The following is a 25,809-nucleotide window of genomic DNA, read 5'->3' on the forward strand; positions in this document are numbered from 1 at the left end:
ATAAATTTGTTGTCTTTTCAACCTCCTACAGAGTAACGACTTCCTATTTTGTTTTTAGCTAATCATTTTCCAGCATAAAAGAAGTCCCAGTGGCAATATGGGATAACTACATTTCCTCAATCCAGCATAAAACATCAAGTCCCACTTGATTCTGCCCCCAAAACGTACCCCAACAAGGGTGATTTGTACTGCAGCCGTCACTCCCTCAGCAGGTACTTACTACCTGAATTAGCATTACTAGTGCACTGTTGTACACAAGTACTTTTCTATTACATTAGACCCGTGAGAGCTTTTACACTTCATCTTGAAAAAGCAAAAGCTCTCTTTTCTTGTGTGAAATGCCGACAAGCTCATGCGCCTAGAGGGTTCAGTTAAAAGGAAATGGGCATTTCCAAGAAAACACTACAAATTAAGGGCTCTACTGTGGCTTGTAGCAAAAACCCTTCAATAGGGTGTGGCTTATAGCTGCAACACCTCAGTGGGGGAACTGTGAAGCATTGCAGCTCCAAGAGGTCCAGTGGAAGTGTGCCTACTGCTACATCCCTTGCACGGATGGCTGGCTGGCTGGCTCCACTGCTCAGTGTGGTGGAGGCTGGGAGCATGAGCTCACAACCTCTTCACCCAACCTTGTCTCCTTTTGCACCCCAGGACGTACCAGCAGCGATCAGTTTCAAACGCTTCCAGAAAATGGCGGAGCTGCTCCCCTGGTTAGGCCCACTCTTTCAATACAGCTTTGCAACTTCAGTGTGTCACTACCTAGCCGGCTGCTCGAGTAACTGTGACAGCCGGGGTGAAATATTGGAACAGCCTTCCGAGGGAAACGGTGGGGGCGAAGGACCTGTCTGGTTTTAAGATTAAGCTAGATAAGTTTATGGAGGGAATGGTTTAATGGGACAACGTGATTTTAGTCAAAGGAACAGCGTGCCATCGCTGGTAAATAGTATAATGGCTAATGAGGGTCAGGCTGGAGAATCTTGCCTACGTGCTCGGGGTTTTACTGATTGCCATATTTGGGGTCGGGAAGGAATTTTCCTCCAGGGTAGATTGGCAGAGGCCCTGGAGGTTTTTCGCCTTCCTCCGCAGCATGGGGCAGGGGTCGCTAGCTGGAAGATTCTCTGCTAATTGAAGTCTCTAAACCACAGGATTTGGGGACTTCAACAGCAGAGTAAAGGGAAAGGGTAGGGACGGCTTTGTGGCCTGCAACATGCGGGAGGTCAGACCAGATGATCATAATGGTCCCTTCTGACCTTAAAGTCTATGAGTCTATGAGACTATGTTTTTCCCATTGGCAAGGGGTGAGAAGGAAGATGTAATCTTTCTTTTCTGATGCAGGCCTTTGCACATTCATCTACACTTTTGTCACCTTAGGAATACTTTATTGTAATTCACTCTACAGGATTCTACACACAGCGATCAGCAGCCAGTCTCAGATGGTGGCCAGCTCCCGCATGGTTCTGATTTCCAGCAAAGACTGCAGAAATGCCAGTAGGCAAAATGAGGCACACATGTCTTTGTTTTGTAATTGAAATCAATATATTTGAAAATGTGGAAAACATCCAAAAATATTTAAATAAATGGTATTCTATTATTGTTTAACAGTGCAATTAATCGCTTGACAGCCCTAGAATAAATTAATGAATATTTTTCAGAAATGCCCACATGAAAGATGAATTTGCATGCCTACACAGTCTGGAAGATGAATTTACAAAACCAGGATATTTCAGATGAATGTAGCAAAACAATCCATCAACCCCAACATTTCTCAGAAGCTATGCTTCAAAGGCTGCTTCACCTTTTATTGAGACTTGTAGGTGATTCATACTGTTTAAAGCATCCCTTTTAACCAGAAAAAACTTGAATATGCTGTTAAACAAAATCCAGTCCAGGGACTTACCTGTATTGTTTCCTTGTGTCATACCCAACAGCATTTGTCTCCCATATTTTGGTTGCCAGAACTCGTACAGTATTCAAGAACAGAATGAAGTTCAGCTGTAAAATACAGAGAGGTATTACAGGGACGCAAACACAGTTAGCTATCTTGTAGGCAGCTGTGCAAACTTTTGGAGGTTGAAAAGAATGTTATCAGTAGCATAGGCACGAAAACAATGAAGAACATTTTGCCACATAGGAAAACTGCAGCGAGGATAAAAATGATATATTTCTAATCACCGGTCCAGGATATTGCTTGGAAAAGTTACTGGTTCTGAAGTTCCTAGCCCTGGCTAGTTGTGAGATATCACACTTGGTTACCATGGATGGGCCAGATTTTCAGCTCCATTGAAGTCAACCATGCCAAATTAAACCACTTCAGTTCTGACATGGGTTAAGCCATGAAAGTTAGATATTAGTGAGGTATTAATGATGGGATCCCATGCTTTCCATTACTAAAAGCTTTAGGGCCAGGTTCATTGGCCTGGAGGCTATTCCAGAGGTGCAAAGTGGACTGGCTATCTGGGTGGTGGGAGGGAGGAATCCTTGAGTGGCAGAGAGATGATATAGACACTCCTATGTCAACCCTTCTTGGTTTACTGTAGGGGGAATTGCCTAGCAAAAGGGACCGTGGCCGTGATGGCCTTTTGGGGGCCATAGGCACCAGGTTTAAGTCACACTGAGGACTGGGACCAATGCCCATTGACCACATGATCAGGGAGTTACAACGATGGCTTAATACCACCGTAGCCCATCACCTCCCTGTGCACTTGTACTGAGCAGAGTTCAGCGACTCTGGTCCTAACTCCAGCTGTGCTTAACACAGCAGCAGCTCAAACCATATCACGATCTGAGCAGACAAAAGCCAGATTGGTATAATGTGATATTTTTTTTTAAGGGCTGATATCCTCAATCTGGCCAGGGTTACTGGAGTTGGCAATAGCAGCACGGATGAAATTGGATGAATCCCAGCTACCCAAAGCTATATGGCATTTCTTTCCAGCCCACGAGGTTTGGGAGATACTGCACCTTAAAACAGGTCCCGCTGAATTGCCGGAGATTTTTTTTGGCATTGCTTGAGCACTGGACATAGTAAGCCCTAGATTCCACACCAGTGTAATTTTTCTATGCATCACAGGTAGCCCTGTTGTCACAGTTTATTTCACATTGTTTCCTTTGTACGTACTGCCAGTGTTACTTATGTACACGCAGGGCTTTCATTTGCAAACCACCCAGCTCAGGTGCAGCTTTGGCAAGACTTCTGTGGTGTAATTTAGAAATCCTGAGTACAACTGCTGCCTTTATTAGGCACAGAAAGAATGTTCTCTTCCATGTGCCTATTATCGCATCAGCTAAGCCCTCCCACAGAATTGGCTGTTGATTGTGAACAAACAAATAATCAAATGGTCATAGTGTCGGTTGAAACTCTAGTGTGTACGCTGCCAGAGGAGCATACACTATGCTGCCAAAGGGATGAAATTGAGAGTATATGGGTCTTTTGTATCACTAAGATACAGTGGGGGAGAGATAGCTCAGTGGTTTGAGTATTGGCCTGCTAAACCCAGGGTTGTGAGCTCAATCCTTGAGGGGGCCATTTGGGGATTGAGTTGGGGATTGGTCCTGCTTTGAGCAGGGGGTTGGACTAGATGACCTCTTGAGGTCCCTTTCAACCCTGATATTCTATGACTAATTGGAATCCCACTCAGTCACAACAGCATATTGCCAGTGGAAACACTTGCAGTGAACAAGGTTGGGGGTCCCTTATAGAAAACTTTCATCCACATGAATCAAACAGAAATTTGTTAGGAAACTTTCAAATCTGAACTACCTGTCAGACCCTTTCTCCCTAAAGCCCAGCTAGTCAATGGGAGCATTTTCCCATTCACTTCAGTGGCTTTGGACCAGGCCTTTATTGCTGCTGTGACCTTTGAAATAAAGGCAGAACATCTGGGAGCTGGAGGCAAGCTGGTCTTGGTGAAAGGCTTTGGAATTCCTTGTTCCTGTAGGTCCTTCAGAGGCTAAGTTTAGGACATCAATTCACATAGGGCCTGAGCCTGATTCTCCTGCTGTTTAAATCAGAAGTAATTCCATTGACAATAATGGAGCAAGACCAGTGGCATGAGAGAAGAACTGGACAGCATCATATATGAACACAGACAGTTCATTCATATATTACCGAGACTGTAGAAACAGGGCTTGAAGAAAGGAAGCCCTCCCTGTGTTAAGCATGATAACGTCCATTACGCACATTACTGTCACTTTCACCTGGAAACATAGTGAAAGATCCCAATTGACACCAAAGGAATGTATTGATTCCACTCAAAATACTGCAGTGAGGTGGAGTATGCTGACAGAGAGCACCTATCCCACTATTTTCTGGCAATTCCTTATTTCTACAGCAATTCTAAATAGGACACAGTTAGAACAGTATGCAGGGGGCTCTCGTTCCAGTGCTCATAAAGATACCAAGGGATGTGATCCATCCTCCAGCAATAGAATTTTTTAAATCAAGCGTTCTTGATTTTCTAGCAGATAGTGCAAGCAGCGCTATTGGACGTGAAGCAGGAATTAATTCTTTGAGCTTCTATGGCCTGTGACTGCAGGTGGTCAGATTAAATGATCACAATGATCCCTTCTGGACTTTAAAAATCTGTGACTTATTGACACGATTCCAATCTCATTTATACGAGTTCTGTGCTGCTGGATATCATTGGGCATGACTCTCCTTTACACAGAAGACCCTTTTACACCATTAGATCAATGTAAAGGAGAATGTACATCCACTTCACATTGCCAAAGAGATGAAGAGGGGCCACAGTGTAAACACAAATCAGGTTCTATTGGCTTTAGTGGAGTGACTCCTCTTTTACACCTATGTAAGTTAGCCCACAAACAGCCCCAAAATCCTCACTAAAAAGAATATGAAAAAGGTGACTTCGTCGTTTTTTTGAAACCTTTCATTTTGATGTTACTCTTTTTGGTTTCCGGGGTGTGTGCCTTTCAAAAATCTGCTTCGTCTCTGTTTTCATTTCTCTCACCCAGCTTTTATGCCGGTTTGTTTGTTACCTGGCTTTCCTGAAATATTTCCAGGCTCATTTGAAAACAAACCAATGCATCAGATATAATGTCTGCGTTGTAGAACTGGGTGGCTTTTGTACTCAGAGAGCAAACAGCTGTGTAAACTGTTACTCTTGGGCTTGAAAAGAAGCCCCGTGTTCTATTCTAGAGACATGAGCTGTGTGGTTGATGATAAAAATTTGTTCTGTAATAGGATGGGGTCACCAGTAATATTATTTCTATGTATTATAGTAGTTCTTAGAGGCCCCAATTGAGACTGGCACCCCATTGTGCTAGGTACTGTACAAATACTGAGAGTATGTCTACACTACCATTGAAGGTGAATTGCAGCGCAGGTAGCCATACCTATGCTAGCTTTAATCTAGCTAGTGGATCTAAAAACAGCAGTGAAGATGTGGTGGCACCGACCCTTTCGTGGGCTGTACAAGCTGCCTGGAATCCTGAGTTGGTAGAGGGGTCCGTGTCGCCACATTTTCACTGCTATTGTGGCATGAGAGATAGTGGCTTGCTAAATGCAGGACCAGCACATACCATTCCCCAGACAGTTCTCTCAATGCATCTAGTCCTCGCCTTTCAAACCTCTTCCACTATCCCACGGTTTTGTGATGCTGACAATCAAGTTGAAACAGCCATGCTCATTCTCATTTGGGAAGCAAGCTGGCTTGGAATCCAGATCTCCTGTACCAACCTATCATAACACTGAGTTTACTACAGACGTGCTTTGAGCCCAGTAAAAGGGATAGCTCTGGAAACCCACCAAAGTGTCATTTTGATAATAGTAAAAAAGCTTGGTGTCAAGTGCAGAAGCAGCTAATAACCAGGGGCCATGTCTAGTACCTAGACTGAAGCACATTTCAATGAGCTATCTAAAAGCCTTACATCACAGATTATTCTGAAAAGTAGATTTTAATTTCCGGACAAATTTGATCATTTATTGCAATACCACTCTTAAGACAAGAGATTCTGGCTATAGCTGCAGTGCTGTAGCCATTAATAGTGAATTTTTATGAGGACGAGGCAGCAGAAATAAGTGTGTCTTGAAACGAAGGAGGATGTAAATGTAAATAGAAGAAGAAAACGCTCTCCAAGGACTTTTTTTTTCTGCTTCTGCTGAAGCAAACAAAATGAACTGTGTAAGGATGCGTGTGTCCTGGTTACAGAAGCATCTTTGACAGGTTAGGTTGATGCACAATGAAAATTCCGTATGCAGCAGCCCTTTAAAAAAAATCCAATTTTCATGTGTTTTTAAGGTGTCACATCAGGTTCTGCACAGTATATAAATGAGCTCAGCAGACGTGTTGAATTTAAAGCTACGCTAGTATAAATAAAAAGGAGCTATTGTCTGAGTGTTCTCTGCCCTCGTGGCTTTGGAATTCAATCCCAACTCAATGGTCCAAAACAGACCAAATCTGATCAGTTGAGATGATCAAAAAGCGATCATGAAAATATCACAGTGTTATTTGTTCTGCTGGTTTAGAAAAGGAACAATTATTGGGTCATTCCAAATTTTTTCTTTAACATTTTTATAGAACATTTTTCGTTTGGGATTTTTTTTTATTTTTCCTTTCTCCCATTTCCCCCCCTTTCCCATGTTGCCAACAGGAAGAATGATAAATCAAATCTCAAAAACTTAAATAAAACCGCACATTTTTGTTTTCTACAGTTGTTCAAAACACCAGGATCATTTGGGAGAAAAAAATGTCATGACGTTTTCCAATTTCCTAAAAAGCCATTTTTGACACTACCCTCCCCTCCTGTGTCCCCCCACCATAAATTGTCCTACCAACTCTAACTTTGCAGCATGCCATGAGGATCAGTAGTAATCTTTAGTGAATTATTGGTGGGGAAAGGGTATTTATGTTTTTAATATGCTGGGATTGCTGATGGTGGGTTATATTGGATCGCACTTCTGCTCTTTAGCTATTTTTGGGAATAATTTTATATGTATTTTTAAGTTATGTCAGGGGAGTGCACAGACACATTCTGTATAAATATAATATTTATTTTATGGGCCAGATTAATTAGTATAATTAGGATAATGGAGACTTGTTTTCCCTATGCATTGGTAAATGACAGTCTTTTTATTTTTGTATTTGAATAAATTGCTCAAGTGATTAGTTTCATGTGTGTCAAAAATTGGGCCATATATAGAGCATGAATGATATGACGTACTGATTTTATATAAATATAGACATGAGATGCACGAAACTTGGCAGGTCCAGCTGCTGTATTATTATTATGTTTATTATTTGTGTGCCAAGTTACGGTCACAAAGAGTAGTGCACAATGCAGTACTTGGGCCATTGTGGATACAAGCACTACAATTCTAAAAGCAAAAGTATGGATTCATTAGCATTATCCCCTCTGAAGAATCTACCTTCATACCAAACTCCCAGTAGTTTCAATGAGAGTTTCACACATGGAAGAGCAGCATGATTGGGCTTCTGGAGCCACACATCATTTTCCTATCTTCCTTGCCCCAGACTGTGCCTTTTCAGACATTCCCATGAAATGTTAAAGGGCTAAAATTCAAGATGAGAAAATGGGCACTGAGATTGAAACTACAAAGAGGATCTTTCATTTCCAATATATGTTATGAAACATCAGTGCCTTCTTGCTGCCCATTAAGGCTTTCCTCCCTTTCCTGTTTTTCTGTCAAGCTGTTTCCTGCACTGCACAATGTGTTGACAGCTGCATCTGTAGTATGGTATTATGTTGGTAAGTTAGTGAAGGACGAGTTGTCATTGACTACTATAATAGCCAATTTATAACAAAAATGCAGAGGATTTATTTATCTTAAACAAAAAGCCTCTTGCCCGCGACACTAAAATGTGCTGTTCTCTTTATTGTGAGAGGTATCAACACTTCAGAGAGATAAGCAGTTGCCGAGCTAATTTTTTGCGGGGAGGGGACCACTCCCCCCCGGCGGCCTTCAGGTGTCATGTGCCACCTTTTCACACGGGGCTGGAAAAGAAGCCTGCCCTGCACTCACGGGGCAGGGTTGGCTTCTGACGCACAGAGCTGGGCCTAGGCCCCTGCTCCAGGCATCACGACATGGTGCACGGAGTCGTGTGCGTGTCACAACGCCGCTCACTCAAATGTGGCCCAGCTGCCCCTCCATCACGAAGGTTACTGCAGCCCTGTGCACCAGGCTGCAGCTGTGGGGTGGGGAGCCAGGCTCAGTAAAACACGACAGAAGCGGCTGCTGCCAGGTAACCTGCTCCTAATTCCATCCTCCCCCGCCCCACTTTCACTTCAGAACCTGTATCTTTTACAGCAAAGCCACAGTGTTTTTTTGTTTTTTTTTTAAATCAGATGACCAATAAACCATTTACTCTACATTGCATGTATAAAACCTACCCCAATGGCTGCTAATATCGGTGCTTGGTAAATCCATTTGATAGCGCCGGCACTGAGCTCCCAGCATCTGTGATATCAACAAATACCTAGAGTTAAACTAATGACAACAGCAACAAACAATCAAAGGTTTCATTTTTTTTAAGTTTTGTTTTTTCCCCATTGGCTAGAATGGATCATGCTCATTTTGGAGGCGTGTAGACGAATGGGCCACCGATTTCGGTCAGCCAAAAGAAACAGTCAGCGCTAGGCTATCAGTCTATGAAAAGACCAACAAACTGGCCACATCATCACCATCAAAACAATTACCCCAGCACTGGGACTAATTGTTGGCAATCGCAGATTGAAAGGCCAAGGAGACTGAAAGCTCTAGTCAAGAGCTGATCCCGCCGGGGCACGGTTGAGACAGTAGTGGTTGCACAGAAGGCGTCATTCGCCAGTGCTGTCCAGATAGCATCTTTCATGAACGTCGACTGGAGACATGGTTTTTAACCAGGAAAAGCATGTCAGCCGTAAGTTCAAGCTTCAGACTGATGCCAAAAAATGTGCTTGGCTGATAGATCAGTGACAGAGAGTGGAAGCAAAACAAGACTTACCGATACAACCCAAATGGCCATATTAGACAAACATGCAGGGCTTTGATGACTAATGATGAGGGTACAGGGAATCAGAGTTTGTCTCTACAAAAACATAAGCCAAAATGATGCGATCCTTTACCTCCTGCTGCATGTTTTCTTTATATAAACGTAGGTATTACAGCTGTTAAGCTACTCTAAAGCAATGTACATACTTTATCACAAAGGCCTGGTCTACACTAAGGGGGGGAGGGGGAATCGATCTAAGATACGGAAATACCATAGCTGAAGTCGACATATCTTATTCCGACTTACTTCCCGTCCTCACGGCGTGGGATCGACGGCCACGGCTCCCCCGTCGACTCCGCTACCGCCGCTCGCTCCGGTGGAGTTCCGGAATCGACGGGGAGCGCGTTCAGGGATCGATATATCGCGTCTTAACGAGACGCGATATATCGATTCCAGATAAATCGATCGGCGGGTAGTCTGGACGTACCCAAATGCTACAGTTGGGTCAGCTGTAGCTGTAATCATGTTAACGACAGAGGCCATGACACTACTTGCTAAATGCAGATACCATTGGTTTTACAGGAATAATGTGTCAGTTTAGGGATAAGTTGTGAACTTTTTTTTCCTGCCGGGACGTGCTTACTCACAGCCATTGGCCCATTGATGTCAATGGATCCCCGGTATGACTAAGTGCTCACCATCTGAGTTAGGGTCACACACTCTAGCCCATGGTTAGTAAATAATGCATATGAATTGCAAAACACGGGTGCATCAATTTACAAGTAGTGATGAGCCTGGAGTGGCAAGTCTTGAGCAACATCAGGCCTTGTTTTAGGGATATTTTATGCGCTCACTTCCCGCTGAATGGGCGTATGTGTTGTCTGACCATCACAATTATTTTCTGTCTTACTCTATATGAGACTCTTAGCCCTTCAGGCTTGTTAACAGTGCCTTCTGCTCTCTAAAGGACTTATTTTCTTCCTGTTGACAAAATAATGTCTGTAATATCATACCCACACAGAGACATGAAAGAATATCAACTGATTGTCATGCTGGACATGGTTTCAGCCCCTGTACAAAAAGCAATGTTTTAGTATGAAGCTACATTGCATATAAAGGGTCAAATGCCAGCCAAACACACCCAAAATACATCATTTGTGGAGTCTGCATGGCTATTTTTCAGCTGGAATAACTGACTTAATTGACAGTGGCTAGCACAGCTGAAATGCCTTTGAATTTTCATCAGGGTGCCATCCCATCCGTAATTACATTGTCCACCTAGTGCCCATGGCTGTCATATCGGAGCACCTCACAGTCTAATGCATTTATCCTCACAACAGCCCACTGAGGCAGGGAAGGGCTATTATCCACATTAGCTGGATGGGGAAATGAGGCACAAAGAGACTGACTGTTCCACAGTCGCACAGAACGCCAATGGCAAAGCGGGGATTTGAACGCAGGTCTCCCCACTCCTTGGGCAGGGGCCTCACCCTTAGAGCAGAGCTTCAACTAGCATCAATCTGTGTTGAACCACTGACTTCAATGGCGTAATGCTGATTTATATCACCTGCTGGTCAGCCCATATGTCGGTGATCAGAAATAGATATTTAAAAAGAATGGGATTTTCAAATAAAAAAAAGCCAGAAGAGTGGGAACTGGCTGGAGGCTATTTGCTGCTCATAATGGGGGTTTAAACACCAGTAGCGTTCCTTCTAAATGCCTGTGCCTACACAACTTATGTGGACTACATTATATTCTTTAATCATTTCTTTCTGTACGGAATGTAGCTCTGGTGAAAGGAGCCAGACGGATAGCCCTAGAGACTGAAGTCACCAACTGAACAGGATGAGTGACAGCCTACTGCTACTGGTAGCTGGTTCCTTTTGAGTGCTGTTGAATGACCTCTGTGAAGTCAGTTGATGGTCTCCAGCCAATTTCAAGTTGGCGGATTCCTATATCACAAAAACCACCCGAGCAACTGACATCTTCACTGGAAGACTCAGCAGCGAGGGCAAGAACTGACTCACCCATCGGGACGGGGGGGTTCCCTCAGCTCAGAGTTTAATCATGGTGACATGACAAGAGCCCAAACCACACCAGTTTGATAAAGGCCTTTCAGTCTCTGGGGCTGTCAATCTGGCAATTAATCATGTTGCAGAATAGGTTATGTTCTGATGGCAAATTTATGGAATACCCATGAATGGCAAGAAATCAGGCAATATATGGCGTGTAACGGCCAAACAGCGCTGCTGTTTTTATTAATAAGATATTGTACTTGATTTCTTCTGGCCACTCACTCCACCGGGAAAGTATGTTTATTTTACAAAGGCTGTTTGAATTTAGACAAACTGTAAAAAACAACAACAACAACAAAACCCCATCGATACACAGATTTAAAGGCCAGAAGGGACCGTTATGATCTAGTCTGACCTCCTGCATTACACAGCCCAGAGAATTTCACCCAGTGAGTTTGGCATCAAGACCACACATTCTATTCAAATTACAGTACATCTTTTAGAAGTACATCCAGGCCCAGCTCCTAAAAAGTAGTTAGGGACCTAATTCCCTTTTAAATCAACAGGAGTTAGGTGCCTAAATACCTTTGAAAATCTGGGCTCCAGTCTTGATTTAATGACTTCAAGTGATGGAGAATCAACCTTATCCTTAAATTATTCCAATGGCTAATTACCCTCACTGTTAAAAATTTGCACCTTCTTTTTAGTCTGAATTTTGAGGGTGATTTTCTCCTTTCTGACAGGCGGACAGAGGTAGAGGGAATGCGCACACAAGCCACAGTGATAGGTGGCAATAGTTTTGATTTTCCGTGCATTTAGGTTGAGTAGCTATACTTTGTTACACTAAGCTATACTACATGAGGGGAAAGAAATATATACTATTGTACTGTTAACTAGAGCTGGGTGATAAATGGTTTTCTCATCCTAGGAAAACTTTTGAGATTTTTTTCCCCATCCTGACTCAGAATGAAAAGTCAAAATTTTGAAAACGTTTGCTAACCAACAATCACAAAATCAATCATTCGATCAGTTTGGATCCATCAAATAGTTTAATTTCAAAAAAATTTTTTTTTTAATTTTAACTCTTTTAAAAACTACAATAAGCTTAAATTTTGAAACAAAGTCATTTTGAACTAAAATCCAGAATTTTTCTTTTAAAAAATATCAAAACAGGTCATTGTGACAACTTGGAATTTTTTTCAAAAGAAGACATTTGTCAAAACTGACTTCTTCCTGTTTTGGTTTAGATGAATCAGCATTTTCCAACGAAAAGCCATTTTATTGACAAAAATCCCATCCTGCTCTTCCATTAGGATAGTGTAATGCTCTCCATTTCATACCAATGGACTTCATTGATGATGATTTTTCAATATAAGAAATAGCTGGAAGACTCCAAACTGGAAGAGAATAACACAAGGCCCAATCAAATCGGCAGTTTTTCAAAGAGATACTATTAAGGGAACAAGAGCAAACTATCCCACTGCGTAGGAAAGATAGGAAGTATGGCAAGTGACCACTCTCGCTTTACCAGGAGATCTTCAATGATCTGAAACTCAAAAAAGAGTCCTACAAAAAGTGGAAACTCGGTCAAATTACAAAGCATGAATATAAACAAACAATTCAAGCATGCAGGGATAAAATCAGAAAGGCCAACACACAAAATGAGATTAAACGAGCTAGAGACATAAAAGGGTAACAAGAAAACAATCTACAAATACATTAGACGCAAGACGAGATTTCCGAGCCATTTCATGATTATCTTCAAAAACTCATGGAAGATGGGAGAGAGTCCAGAGGACCGGAAGAAGGCAAATATAGTGCCACTCTATAAAAAGGGGAATAAAGACAACCTGGGAAATTTCAGACCCATCAGCTTATCTTCAGTACCTAGAAAGATAATGGATCAAATAATCAATTTGTACTTTTCAGTTATTTTCATAAAGAAAGATGGTCATTGGTAACCATTAAAATATGTTATTTGCAACTAAATGTAACTGATTTGTTGCTTCTTTTTGGTAACCAGCAGGATACACAATATCTACACACATTTATTGAAGCAATTATATAGCTTAATTTATTCAGAATCTTCGTTTTTCTATTTTTTCTCAATTACAAAATGGTGAATGATGCATCTCTTACTTACTAGATGATTAATTTTTATTTATGATCCGTGTCAAGTTTTAATTAAATGGAAATTAAAATCTGATTAAAAATGAACATTTTTTTTTACTACATAAAACTACCTTAAACGTAACAGAGGGTCCTGTGGCACCTTTAAGACTAACAGATCTATTGGAGCATAAGCTTTCGTGGGTGAATGCCCACTTCGTCGGATGCATGTCACCCAGGAAAGCTTATGCTCCAATACATCTGTTAGTCTTAAAGGTGCCACAGGACTCTCTCTTGGTTTTTACAGATCCAGACTAACACGGCTACCCCTTTGATACCTTAAACGTGTTGGATATGTAAGAAAAAGTTTGTCAAAGCACATTTTGCATTTAAAACTAACTGCTTTATTAAACAAAGGAGGTATTATCCATAGTTAATTAATTGAATGGATTGTTTCTGGTCACCATGTCCATCTTGATTTTAGTACTAGTAGATCTCTCTCTTCCACACCTTCTCTTTTATTCATAGATTGCAAGAGGAAAACAGTATTTCTTGCTTTTTCAACTCCCAATTGGTTTCTTAACTTTGAATGAACTAGTCATTGAACTGTATTAGATGAATAAACTGAAATGGAGAAATATTCTCTTTGCACTGGCAGAAGGGACTACTGCTGTCAAAAGCTGAGTTAGCACTTCAGACACACACTTGTTTCAAGTGCTTAGCCAGTAACTTTAAGCAGTTCAGGGTTTGACTATCTTAAAAACTAGGCAGCAAACTTGTACTGCTTAATAGTTTTTGTATTTTATTTTAATAGTTTAGAATAAATTTAGGCCTTAACATAGATTGTCAATTTGAAATTTCAACGTAAATAGGTTTATTTTTAAAAATAATCCCGGATTTAAATGTTTAAAATCTGATTTTTTTAAAGTATCACCAATTTGTATTCATCTTGTCTCAAAGTGACATGACAATAGAATATGGGGACTTTGTTCTAGGGCTTGTCTATATGGAGAGTTAGTGCACAGCAAGTTGGGGTGTAAATTGACAGCGCACTAGCCGTCCATACACTAACTGGCCCTGGGAACCCTGCTACCACACACAAAAAGCTCCCTAGTGCCCTTTGACACAAGTGCATTTACTGCAAAGAAGCAGGGTCCACATGGTGACTTAGGGCAGGGGAGGGATAGCTCAGTGGTTTGAGCATTGGCCTGCTAAACCCAGGGTTGTGAGCTCAATCCTTGAGGGTGGCCACTTAGGGATCTGGGGCAAGATCAGTACTTGGTCCTGCTAGTGAAGGCAGAAGGCTGGACTCAATGACCTTGCAAGGTCCCTTACAGTTCTAGGAGATAGGACATCTCCATTAATTTATTTACACTTGCAGATGTAGGAGGCAGCAAACAGGGCGGCTAACAGGGGAGTTTGAGAGGGAGTTCAAAGGGGGAGGCAGGAGGGCGCGGTGTGGTGTGTGCCCTGTGTCCCCAGGTGCTGTGGGCAGAGACTGCAGCAGCCATGAGCCAAGCAGCAGCAGACAGAATGCAGATGGCAGCATGTGGGAGCTGTGGTATGTATATAGTCCTAGCAGGGGACCCGGAACAAAGGTATGTGTGTATGAAGTGTCGCCTTATAGTGTTACTGGAGGAAAAGATTAAGGGGCTGGAGATGCAGGTAGATACCCTGGTGGAGTTTAGGCGGGGGTTTGAGCAGCTGATGGAGGATAGGCAAGGCAGGGCTGAAGGGGAATGCTCTAGGATGCAGGAGGAGACAGTAATAGATGACAGCGAGAGGGGAATGGAAGGGGGAGAACAAGGGAAGTGGAAGCATGTGACTGTGAGAAGCAGGCCAAGGAAAAGGAGGGCCAGTGAGGGGGGAATAGAACTCAGGAACAGGTTTGGGTGTTTGGATAACGAGGTGGAGGGGCAGCAGGTGGTGACTGAAGGTGGGACATTGAGGAAGAAGAGAAGAGCAGCTAGTCCAATAGAGAGAGGGGAGGTGATGATGGAGACAGCGATAAACCTGGGCCCTCAGAGGATAGAGCAAGGCAAAAGGGGGAGTATAAGAGAAGATAGGAACAGACACAGGTCAGGACTAGAGGGATCAGAGACTAGATTACTAGATCGCAATGTTGCCAGGCGACGGCAGGTCTATGTAATTGGAGACTCTTTACTAAGGAGATTGGACAGGCCTGTGACCAGGGCGGACCCGGAGAACAGAAGGGTGTGCTGTCTACCGGGTGCAAAGATACGCGATGTGGACCTGTGGTTGAAAAGGATCCTAAAAGGAGCAGGTAAGAACCCCTTGATAATCCTTCATGTAGGAACGAATGACACGGCTAGGTTCTCGTTAGAGAGAATCAAGGGAGATTATGCCAGGCTGGGGAAGACGCTCAAGGAGATAGAGGCTCAGATTATCTTTAGTGGGATTCTGCCTGTTCCTAGGGAAGGGCAGCAAAGGGCTGATAGGATTGTAAGAATAAATAGTTGGCTAAGGGAGTGGTGCTATAAGGAGGGCTTTGGGATGTATGGCCACTGGGAGGCTTTCGGGGACAGACAGCTGTTCTCGCGGGATGGACTTCACCTGAGTAGGGAAGGAAATAGACTTCTAGGAGGGAGGCTGGCTCATCTTATCAAAAGAGCTTTAAACTAGGAAGTTTGGGGAGACGGTTGGGAGATGTACAGTTAATCTCCACGCCAGATTCCAACATTGAAAAAGTGAGTGAGATAAGAGGAGATATAGCCGGGGAGATGAGATTGGACACAAGAAGGATAAGGGGGAAGGACACAAAGAGGCCTGTAACATATAGTGTTACTAATGGGAGACAGGCGAAACAACATACATTAGGGTGCTTATACACCAATGCGAGAAGCCTAGGTAACAAAATGGAGGAATTGGAGCTCTTGGTCCGAGAATTGCAACCGGATATCGTAGGAATAACTGAAACGTGGTGGAACGGCAGTCACGACTGGAATACAGGTATCGAGGGGTATGCGCTGTTTAGGAAAGACCGGAACAAAGGTAAGGGTGGCGGGGTGGCATTGTATGTCAATAGTGAGATAAGCTGTAAAGAAATAATAGTTGATGGAATAGATAACACGGAATCCGTCTGGGCAATAATCACACTGGGTAAAAGGACTACTAGAGTCTCCCCAGGGATAGTGCTTGGGGTGTGCTATAGACCGCCGGGATCGACCCAGGATATGGATAAAGAACTATTTAATGTGTTTAGAGAAGTAAATACTAATAGGAACTGTGTAATTATGGGGGACTTTAACTTCCCGGATATAGATTGGGGAACAAACGCTAGTAGCAATAATAGGGCTCAGATGTTCCTAGATGTGCTTGCTGATCATTTCCTTCATCAAGTGGTAGCAGAACCGACGAGGGGAGAGGCCATTTTAGATTTGATTTTGGTGAGTAGTGAGGACCTCATTGAGGAAGTGGTAGTAGGGGACAACTTGGGCTCCAGTGATCATGAGCTAATCCGGTTTAAACTAAACGGAAGGAGTAACAGAATTAAATCAAAGACTAGGGTTTATAATTTTAAAAAGGCTAATTTTAATAAATTAAGGGGACTGGTAAGGGAAGTGGATTGGGCAAACATATTAATGAATCTTAAGGCAGATAAAGCCTGGGATTACTTTAAGTTAAGGTTGCATGAGCTGTCAGAGGCCTGTATCCCAAAAAAGGGAAAAAGATTACTAAGCAAGAGATTTAGACCGAGCTGGATGAGCGACCGACTCAAAGGGGCAATTAGGAAGAAACAGAAAGCATACAAAGACTGGAAGAGGGGAGTGATCAGTAAGGAAACTTACCTTAGTGAAGTCAGAGAATGTAGAGATAGAGTGAGAAAGGCCAAAAGCCGTGTAGAGTTGGACCTAGCGAGGGGAATTAAAAGCAATAGTAAGAGGTTTTAAAGCCATATAAATAGGAAGAAAGCAAAGAAGGAAGAAGTAGGACCGCTGAAGACTATAACCGGAGAGGAGATTAAAGATAATCTAGGCATGGCGCAATATCTCAACGAATATTTTGCGTCGGTGTTTAATGAGGCCAGTGAAGGTATTAGGGATACTAGCACTGTGACAGAGGGGCAAACAGAATGGGGGATTACCGTTTCCGAGGTAGAAACAAAACTCGAACGCCTTGATGGGGCTAAGTCGGGGGGACCGGACGATCTTCATCCGAGAATATTGAAGGAATTGGCGCGGGAAATAGCAGGCCCATTAGCGATAATATTTAATGAATCTGTAAACTCGGGGGTGGTTCCGTTAGACTGGAGAATAGCTAATGTGGTTCCTATTTTCAAGAAAGGGAAAAGAAGTGATCCGGGTAACTACAGGCCTGTTAGTTTAACATCTGTAGTGTGCAAGGTTCTGGAGAAAATTCTGAAAGAGAAAGTAGTTGAGGACCTCGAGGTTAATGGCAAGTGCAATAAATTACAACATGGTTTTACGAAGGGCAGATCGTGCCAAACGAATCTGATCTCCTTCTTCGAGAAAGTAAAGGATTTATTAGATAAGGGAAATGCGGTGGACCTAATATACCTGGATTTCAGTAAAGCGTTTGATACTGTACCCCATGAGGAATTATTGGTTAAACTGGAAAAGATGGGGATCCATATGAAAATTCAGAGGTGGATAAGGAATTGGTTAATGGGGAGAATGCAGCGGGTGGTATTGAAGGGTGAACTGTCAAGTTGGAGGGAGGTTACCAGTGGAGTTCCTCAGCGTTCGGTTTTGGGACCCATTTTATTTAATCTATTTATAACTGACCTCGGAACCGATTGCAGGAGTGGACTGATAAAGTTTGCGGATGATACGAAGGTGGGAGGCGTTGCCAATTCGGAAGAGGATAGGGATATTCTGCAGGGAGACTTGAATGAGCTTGTGAATTGGAGTATCAGAAATAGGATGAAATTTAATAGTGAAAAGTGTAAGGTGATGCACTTGGGGATGACTAACAACAATTTTAGCTACAAGCTGGGGACGCATTGGTTAGAAGTAACGGAAGAGGAGAAGGACCTAGGGGTTCTAGTAGACCGTAGGATGACTATGAGTCGACAATGTGACGTGGCGGTGAAAAAAGCCAATGCGGTCTTGGGATGCATTAGGCGAGGTATATCTAGTAGGGATAAGGAGGTGCTGCTTCCGTTGTATAAGGCGCTGGTGAGACCTCATTTGGAGTACTGTGTGCAGTTCTGGTCTCCCATGTTTAAAAAAGATGAACTTAAATTGGAACGGGTGCAGAGAAGGGCCACTAGGATGATCAGAGGAATGGAAAACCTGTCGTATGAAAGGAGACTGGAGGAGCTCGGGTTGTTTAGTCTGACAAAACGAAGGTTGAGGGGGGATATGATTGCTCTTTTTAAATATATCAGAGGGATAAATACAAGGGAGGGAGAGGAATTATTCCAGCTTAGTACTAATGTGGACACGAGAACAAATGGATATAAACTGGCCGTGGGGAAGTTTAGGCTTGAAATTAGACGAAGGTTTCTGACCGTCAGAGGGGTGAAATATTGGAATGGCCTTCCGAGGGAAACGGTGGGAGCGAGGGACCTGTCTGGTTTTAAGACTAAGTTAGACAAGTTTATGGAGGGAATGGTTTAACGGTAAAACATATTAGCTGAGGAATATCAAGCAATGGTAGGTAAACAGTATAATGGCTAACAAGGGTCAGGCTGGAGACTCTTGCCTACATGCTCAGGGTCTTACTGATCGCCATATTTGGGGTCGGGAAGGAATTTTCCTCCAGGGTAGATTGGCTGAGGCCCTGGAGGTTTTTCGCCTTCCTCCGCAGCATGGGGCAGGGATCTCTAGCAGGAGGGTTCTCTGCCAATTGAAGTCACTAAGACACAGGAGTTGGGGACTTCATCAGCAGAGTCAAGGAAGGGTAGGGACGGTTTTGTGGCCTGCAGCATGCAGGGGGTCAGACCAGATGATCATAATGGTCCCTTCTGACCTCAGAGTCTATGAGTCTATGAGTCTATGTAGAGCGCTTTGAGTTAAACCAGCCTTCATAGAGGGCAATACAGAAAGCGCTGTAGTCTGTCCACACTGACAGCTGCAAGCGCACTGGCGTGGCCACATTAGCAGCTCTTGCAACGGCCACAGAGAGAAGTGCATTGTGGTAGCTATCCCAGCATGCAAGTGGCTGCAATGTGCTTTTCAAATGAGGGAGTGTGTTGGGGGGGAGAGAGAATGTCAGCATGATGTCTTGTAAGTTCAGACAGCAATAGACCCCTCTCCTCCCTCCCTGCCTCTTTCTCTCTCACACAGCATTCCACAGTAATGGTTGCTTTGTCTTGGAGCAGATAAGCATGCCGGCTATCAGAAACGGAGCTTTCAAAGGGCATATCGGCATGCCTGCAGTAATTCCAAAACAATGACAAGAGTGGCCACTTGCTTTAAGGGGATTATAGGATGTTTCCGGCGGCTGATCAGAGCGCAGTAATGCAACGCCTCGTTCACACTGATGCCCAGGCGTTTTAGCCAATTCGCACCAAGTGTTAATCTTCTCACCGAGGTGGAGTACCAGGAGTGCTCTAGCCCTGGAGTCAGAGCACTCTATGTGCTTTGCCAGTGTGGACAGGTACTGCGCTAGGGTGCCCGGGGCTGCTTTAATGCGCTCTAACTAGCAAGTGTAGCCAAGCCCCTAGTGTGCAGAAAGCTAGTATGCAGTAGATTTACACCCCAACTTGCTGTGCACTAACTCGCCACATAGACAAGCTCTTAGCCTTTGCCTCCAGAGTCTTCCTACTTCATCAGAGACATGAGTTAGTAAAAGATCTGAGCCCATATTTCCTTCCAGGAATGCTGCCTTCCTAAACAAGGACTATGGAAACCTTCATTGTGTTGAGTGTTCTCCCTCTTCATTCTTTGCTTAAACTCTGCTAGGCAGCATTGTTTGAATCGCAGCCGGTCTGAATCATAGAACCATAGGGTTAGAAGGGACCACAAGGGTCATACGGCTACTGGCCCTATGAGTCCCTCAATATATACTGGCAAAGTGTTCACCATCAGTAACTACAATTGTTACCATGACTGACAAACTTAGTACACATAACACCCTTTTGTCATAATATTTATCTAAAGAGTATTTTGTAAGCTACCATATGGAAATTGGTGACACTCTGGTCACTAATATTCTTGTGTGAAATACAAGAGTCCAAGCAATCCAAGTAGAGATGATAAGCAGGTTTGTCCTAGAGAAAGGAAGGCATGTGGACTGGTCTGCCAGCATCAAGCTTTGCGAGCCAGTGGATAATGCATTTGCCTCTGTGGTAAACAGTGTGATCAAGCTAATAGGTGAAGGAGAAAACAGCATGGCTTGATTACAAGCAAAAGACATTTGCATCTAAGATAAATAGAGTAATCAAACCAGCAGGAAAAGGGCCCCAGCTCCCTATTCTGGATAGGGGGCATTGAGGTCCCGGGGGGGGGGGTGGTTAGGGGCAGAGGTCCCAGTAGGGGGCGGATAGGGGACAAGGAGCAGGGGGGTTGGATGGGTCTGGGGTTCTGAGGGAGGCAGTCAGGGGGCAGGAAGTGGGAGGGGGCTGATGGGGGCAGGGGCCAGGCTGTTTCGGGGGCACAGCCTTCCCTACCCGGCCCTCCATACAGTTTTGGAACCCCAATGTGGCCCTCGGGCCAAAAACTTGCCCACCCCTGCATTAATGCAACAGGGATCACAATCTCTCCTTGCTTAGTAAAAGAACGATCAAGCTATCTGTGGAAACTGACACAACTTTCAATACCTGCCAGTGGAGAATTACTAGGTTTTGTTTTGCCTTTTTACAGTAGTCGGAGCTACTTGCTAACAGTTTTGCATGGATGAAGTGATTGCTGTGAGTCAGAATGCGGGAGACAGAAACTTTCAGATACTCAATCTAGTATTTACTGCAAATAAATAAATAAATAAATCCTGCATCAGCCTTGCAAGAAAAGATAAATGGTGACATCCTGGGTGAAAAGGATGCTGGTAGTAAGCGACACTTCAGAAGAAACTGCACCAGCATCCTCTGCCAAAGATCAAAATGGAATGACCGATATTGTTCCTCCCGATGATTCCTACTATAAGCAAACTGAGCAACTTACAGAAAAGTTGGTGCCTTCCTTTAGTTTTCTTTCACTCAAAATAACAGAGCACATGGGCTGATCAGCATTTTTTTCAATTTCACTGAAATTTCAAATTTTGAAATAAAAAAAAATTGGAGTTGGACAAACTTTTGAATGGAAAAAGAAACCTGGAGAAATGCTTCTCATCTCCCCCTTCCCCCGTTATCTCTATATAGCACCATGATGGGGTAAAGAATCTGTAAGGAAAGTTCCCAAACGTGTAGAGAAATTTGCTATTGTGGTGCCAAAGCATGGGGTCAGGGGATAGGGAGCAGGAGGGGTTGGATAGGAGGTGGGGTCAAATTTGGAGAAGTCGAAGGGTTGCCATTCACACTGGAGTGCAGAGTTTTGTGAATGTGCAGCAGAAAGGCGAGCTGCGTGCTGCAGCTGAATAAACAGCCTCTGACTTTTGTGGTGCATGCACAGAGAAAAGACCAGAAGTATTTAATGGAGGTTTATAAGTTCTCCTTTTTTTCCATTAGAACACCACAATATCAGTGTTCATGATTTTCATTGGTTGACCATATCTATCCCAAGCTGTTCCAAAGACTGTAAATTCAAAGGTTAAGAACATAAGATTGGCCATACTGGGTCAGAGCAAAGGTCCATCTAGCCCAGTATCCTGTCTTCCGACAGTGGCCAATGCCAGGTGCCCCAGAGGGACTGAACAGAACAGGTAATCATCAAGTGATCCATCCCCTGTCGCTCATTCCCAGCTTCTGGAAAACAGAAGGTTCTGAGCATCTGTACGTCCCACTGACAGGAGTCGGAGAGGTGAGTGTTTGAGCACCTTTGAAAATATATCAACAGCTGCACAATACAATTTATAAAAAAAACCCAGTTCCAACAGAAGAGCAGGCTGCTGAACGAGCAGATCACTTATTTACATGCCTAAGTATGGTCTTTGAAGTATCCAAGTTTCAATATTTTTGGCCCAATACTCCTTGGCAGAAGCTCTATTAGTGGAAATATACCATAAATCCACTCATGGAATTCAATAAAATAAATATGCCAGGGCAAATTAGAGATTTGTGTGGGCTCCTCCAGAGAGCGGCATGCAAATTAGATGCTCACTTGCACATGCACAAAATCTGGTCCTATCTGGGGACTGAAGATCAGGCCCTATATGTCTTTGGAATATTTTACTCTGTGACAGCTGGGTCGATAATTCAGGTTTCAAAGGCATTTTTTTTTCACCTTGATGTGCTGCATGAAGGAAAGTGGCCGGGGGAGGCTTCAGCGTGGGTTTATAATGCACGCAGGCCACTCTGCACATTGTGACCTGGCACATGGGGTCACACCGCCACTTCCGTGACTCATGCTGTACCCTTGCAAAACAGCAGCCCTCCAGTGGTCAAGGCTGAAGATAACACTTGCAATTGCCGGCAAGAATGGGAACAGTGGCTTCTTTATAGAATTTTCACATCAAAGCTTCATACGCACCTTCTACATTAAAGGAGCAGCTACCCTTTGTTTCCTGTAGAGGTACAGCTGTCTCTCCTTGGCAATGACAATTTTCATTAGTCACCTCAGATGTCACTGCTTTCTTCCTTACCACAGACTTTAAGTGCAATGAATCTTATAACACAATGGAAAGAGGGTTCTGCAATGGGTTTTGTTTTATTGTAAAACTAGAGGTCCACTGTTGAATTGCTGGGGGATTTTTATATATGTCCTTTAAGGTTCCTCAGTTAAAACCCCATCACGGGTCTGGCTGCTTGGCCCTCGTGTGGATGCACAAGGAAAGGATGCAGGGCACCTTTCCCCCAATCTGGTCCCCATGTCCATGAGCCAGCCACAATGCATCTGATGAGTACATGCCCAGCTCCCCTTTCGGGTATGCAGAATTTAGGGACATGTCCTACTGCCATCACTGTGCCCCAGCTAGCAGAGCTAGATGGGAACGGGGGTGGGGGATGGGGAGGGTGAGATATTACGTCTTCTCCTTGGGTGGCGTAGTTACCATGCAATGTATGCTGCCTGAAAGCCCCCTTCCTGGAGACTTCAGCTACAGGACAGCCCTTTCACACCACCTCGCTTTATGTGCAGCACCAGGGCCGGCTTTAGGAAGGGCGGGGCCCAATTCGAACATTTTAGGCGGGGCCCCGATAGGGATGATTAAAAAAAAAAAAAAAACGTAAAAAAAACACCTTTCATTTCTTCTATGTATTATTTACTTTCCATAACTATATAAATAATAACAAAATGATATATTACATACACTACGTAATGTATGCGGATGCATGCTAACCCTACCTAAAGTTCTTGACGTCCCCGTCCCCCCCCCGGGCCCCTGCCCCATCCACCCCCCTTCCCTGTCCCTTGACTGCCCCCTGCCGCCCCATCCAACCCCTCCCCTCATTCCTGATGGCCCCCTGGGACCCCTGCCCCATCCAACCACCCCTTCTCTCTGTCCCCGACTGCCCCCTGCTGCCCCATCCAACCCCCCCACTCTTTCCTGACTGCTCCCCCGGGACCCTTGCCCCCATTCAATCCCCCGTTCCTTGCCCTCTGACCACCCTGACCCCTATCCACCCCCTCACAACCCCCCGAACTCCCCTGCTCTCTTCCAACACCCCCTCCCTGCCCCCTTACCGCACTGCCTGGAGCAGCTTGGCCGGGGCTGGGCCCGCTCGGGCCGGGTCCGGGCCGGAGTCGCTCGGCCAGGTCCGGGTCTGGGTCCGTTTGGTCCGGGCTGGGTCAGGGTTCGTGTCTGGGCCGGAGCTGCTCGGTCCGGTCCGGGGCCGGAGCTCTCGGACCGGGCCGGCACTGCGGGGCCCAAGCTGAGCCAGGCCGGAGCCGCTTGGCCGTGCCCGGGTCTGGGCTGGAGCCGCTCGGCCGGGGCCGAGACCGGCGCCGCGGGGCCCGAGCCGGGACGGAGCTGCTCAACTGGGACTGGGCTGGGGCTGGGGGCATTTGGCCGGGGCCAGGCCGGGAGGCCAAGCCGGAGGGAGCTGCGCGCTCGGCCAGGGCTGGACTGGGCCGCGCCTCCCTGGAACCCTCCTCGCGTCCCCCCTCCGCCCCAGCTTACCTCCTGCCTGCTGCTTGTTTCAGGCTTCCCATGAGCATCTGATTCGCGGGAAGCAGGGGAGGGGGAGGAGAAGGGGGGTGGAGCAGTCAGGGGAGGAGGGGGAAGTGGGCCGGGGGCTGGGTGGACAGCTGCGCGGGGCCCCATTCAGGGGAATTGGCCGAATCGGCCTAAAGTCGGCCCTGTGCAGCACTTACAGCAGCTTCTGTCGTACACATTTTCAGACCAAATTCTGCACTTCCCTGGACTCATGCTCGGAGCATCTGAGGAGAGGGTGAGAAAAAGGTGGCTGTAAGCCACCTTTCCAAACTGCTTATCCTGGAGAGATCCCTTAAGGGCATGGATCATCTAAAGTGTCATGTGTTCTGCTCCTAGCCCTGTTACACCATTCTGCGACTGCTAGCAGCAAATATCTCCAACAGCTGGTGATGGGACGGGCTGCAAGTTACTACAGAGAATTCTTTCCCAGATGCCTGGCGGGTGGGTCTTGCTCAGTGTCCAACTGACCACCATATTTGGGGTCAGGAAGGAATTTCCCCTGGCTCAGATTGGCAGAGACCCTGGGATTTTTTGCCTGTCCCTGCAGCATGGGGCATGGGTCACTTGCAGGTTTAAACTATGTAAATGGGAACTGGAAGTCTTTAAATCATGATTTGAGGACTTCAGTCACTCAGCCAGAGGTTAGGGGGTTATTACAGGCATGGGCGGGTGAGGTTCTGTGGCCTGCAAGTCAGACTAAATGACCGTGATGTTCCCTTCTGGCCTTAGAGTCCCTACCTTTCCCTGCCCCCAACATACCTCCCCCTCTACACAGGAGGAGGGGACAGTGGGCGGCCTATGGAAATGTTCACTTAAAAATAAAAATAAAAATAAATGGAGATATCCCATCTCCTAGAACTGGAAGGGACCTTGAAAGATCATTGAGTCCAGCCCCCTGCCTTCACTAGCAGGACCAAGTACTGATTTTGCCCCAGATCCCCCAAGTGGCCCCCTCAAGGATTGAACTCACAACCCTGGGTTTAGCAGGCCAATGCTCAAACCACTGAGCTATCCCTCCCCCCACTTCATACTACTCAGGGGACTGTTTTACATTCAGGGAATCAATGATGCCCCTTCAGGTCAACACAAAGCAGCTGAAATATAATCAAGGATCTGGTCCAATATCTCAATAAGAAATGTGGAAGTGGACCCAGACATTCCAAGTCCCCTATCACTAGGGTGACCAGACGTCCTCTTTTTAAGGGACAGTCCCGTATTTCAGCTCTCCTGCAGGGGTCCCGACTTTTTATTAAAAACAGGCAACTTGTCCTGTATTTTCTGTCTCCCCCCCTACTGGCAGGTCCTGCTACTGGCCGGATCCCTGCTCTCCAGCTGCCTGCCCGCCAGCAGAGAGTGGGGGGAGGGGTGGATGTGCAAGGCTGGCGGAGGGGCAAAGCTGCAGCGCATGGAGCCGGCCGTTCTGTCAGCGCAGCCCCCGCTGTCTGCTGGCTCTCGGCCAGCAGGGTCCCCCACATCCTGTTTGCGGCCGGCACTAGCTGAGATGGCTGATGAGCGCGGGCAGCCGGTTACGTGTTGCTCTGCTAACCACCCAGCTGCCCTTT

At 45.1% G+C, this 25,809-nt stretch overlaps 1 protein-coding gene across 5 annotated transcripts in view; it reads right to left on the bottom strand.

Moving 5' to 3' along the window:
* PTH2R (parathyroid hormone 2 receptor) overlaps window positions 1-25,809 on the bottom strand; it is a 99,061-nt gene that overhangs the window by 4,643 nt on the left and 68,609 nt on the right. For all 5 annotated transcript variants that reach the window (XR_010591367.1, XM_005306086.5, XM_024109206.3 and 2 more), the window contains 2 exons: window positions 8,368-8,434; window positions 1,895-1,989 (listed from right to left, as the gene is read on the bottom strand). Coding sequence is in view for 4 of the 5 variants with exons in the window: in XM_005306086.5 (XP_005306143.1) it covers window positions 1,895-1,989; window positions 8,368-8,434 (162 nt within the window). In the remaining variant the exon portion in view is untranslated. The remainder of the gene's footprint in view (window positions 1-1,894; window positions 1,990-8,367; window positions 8,435-25,809) is intronic.

This window comes from Chrysemys picta, chromosome 11, assembly GCF_011386835.1.
Source record: "Chrysemys picta bellii isolate R12L10 chromosome 11, ASM1138683v2, whole genome shotgun sequence".
In the NCBI taxonomy this organism is placed as follows: domain Eukaryota; kingdom Metazoa; phylum Chordata; order Testudines; family Emydidae; genus Chrysemys; species Chrysemys picta.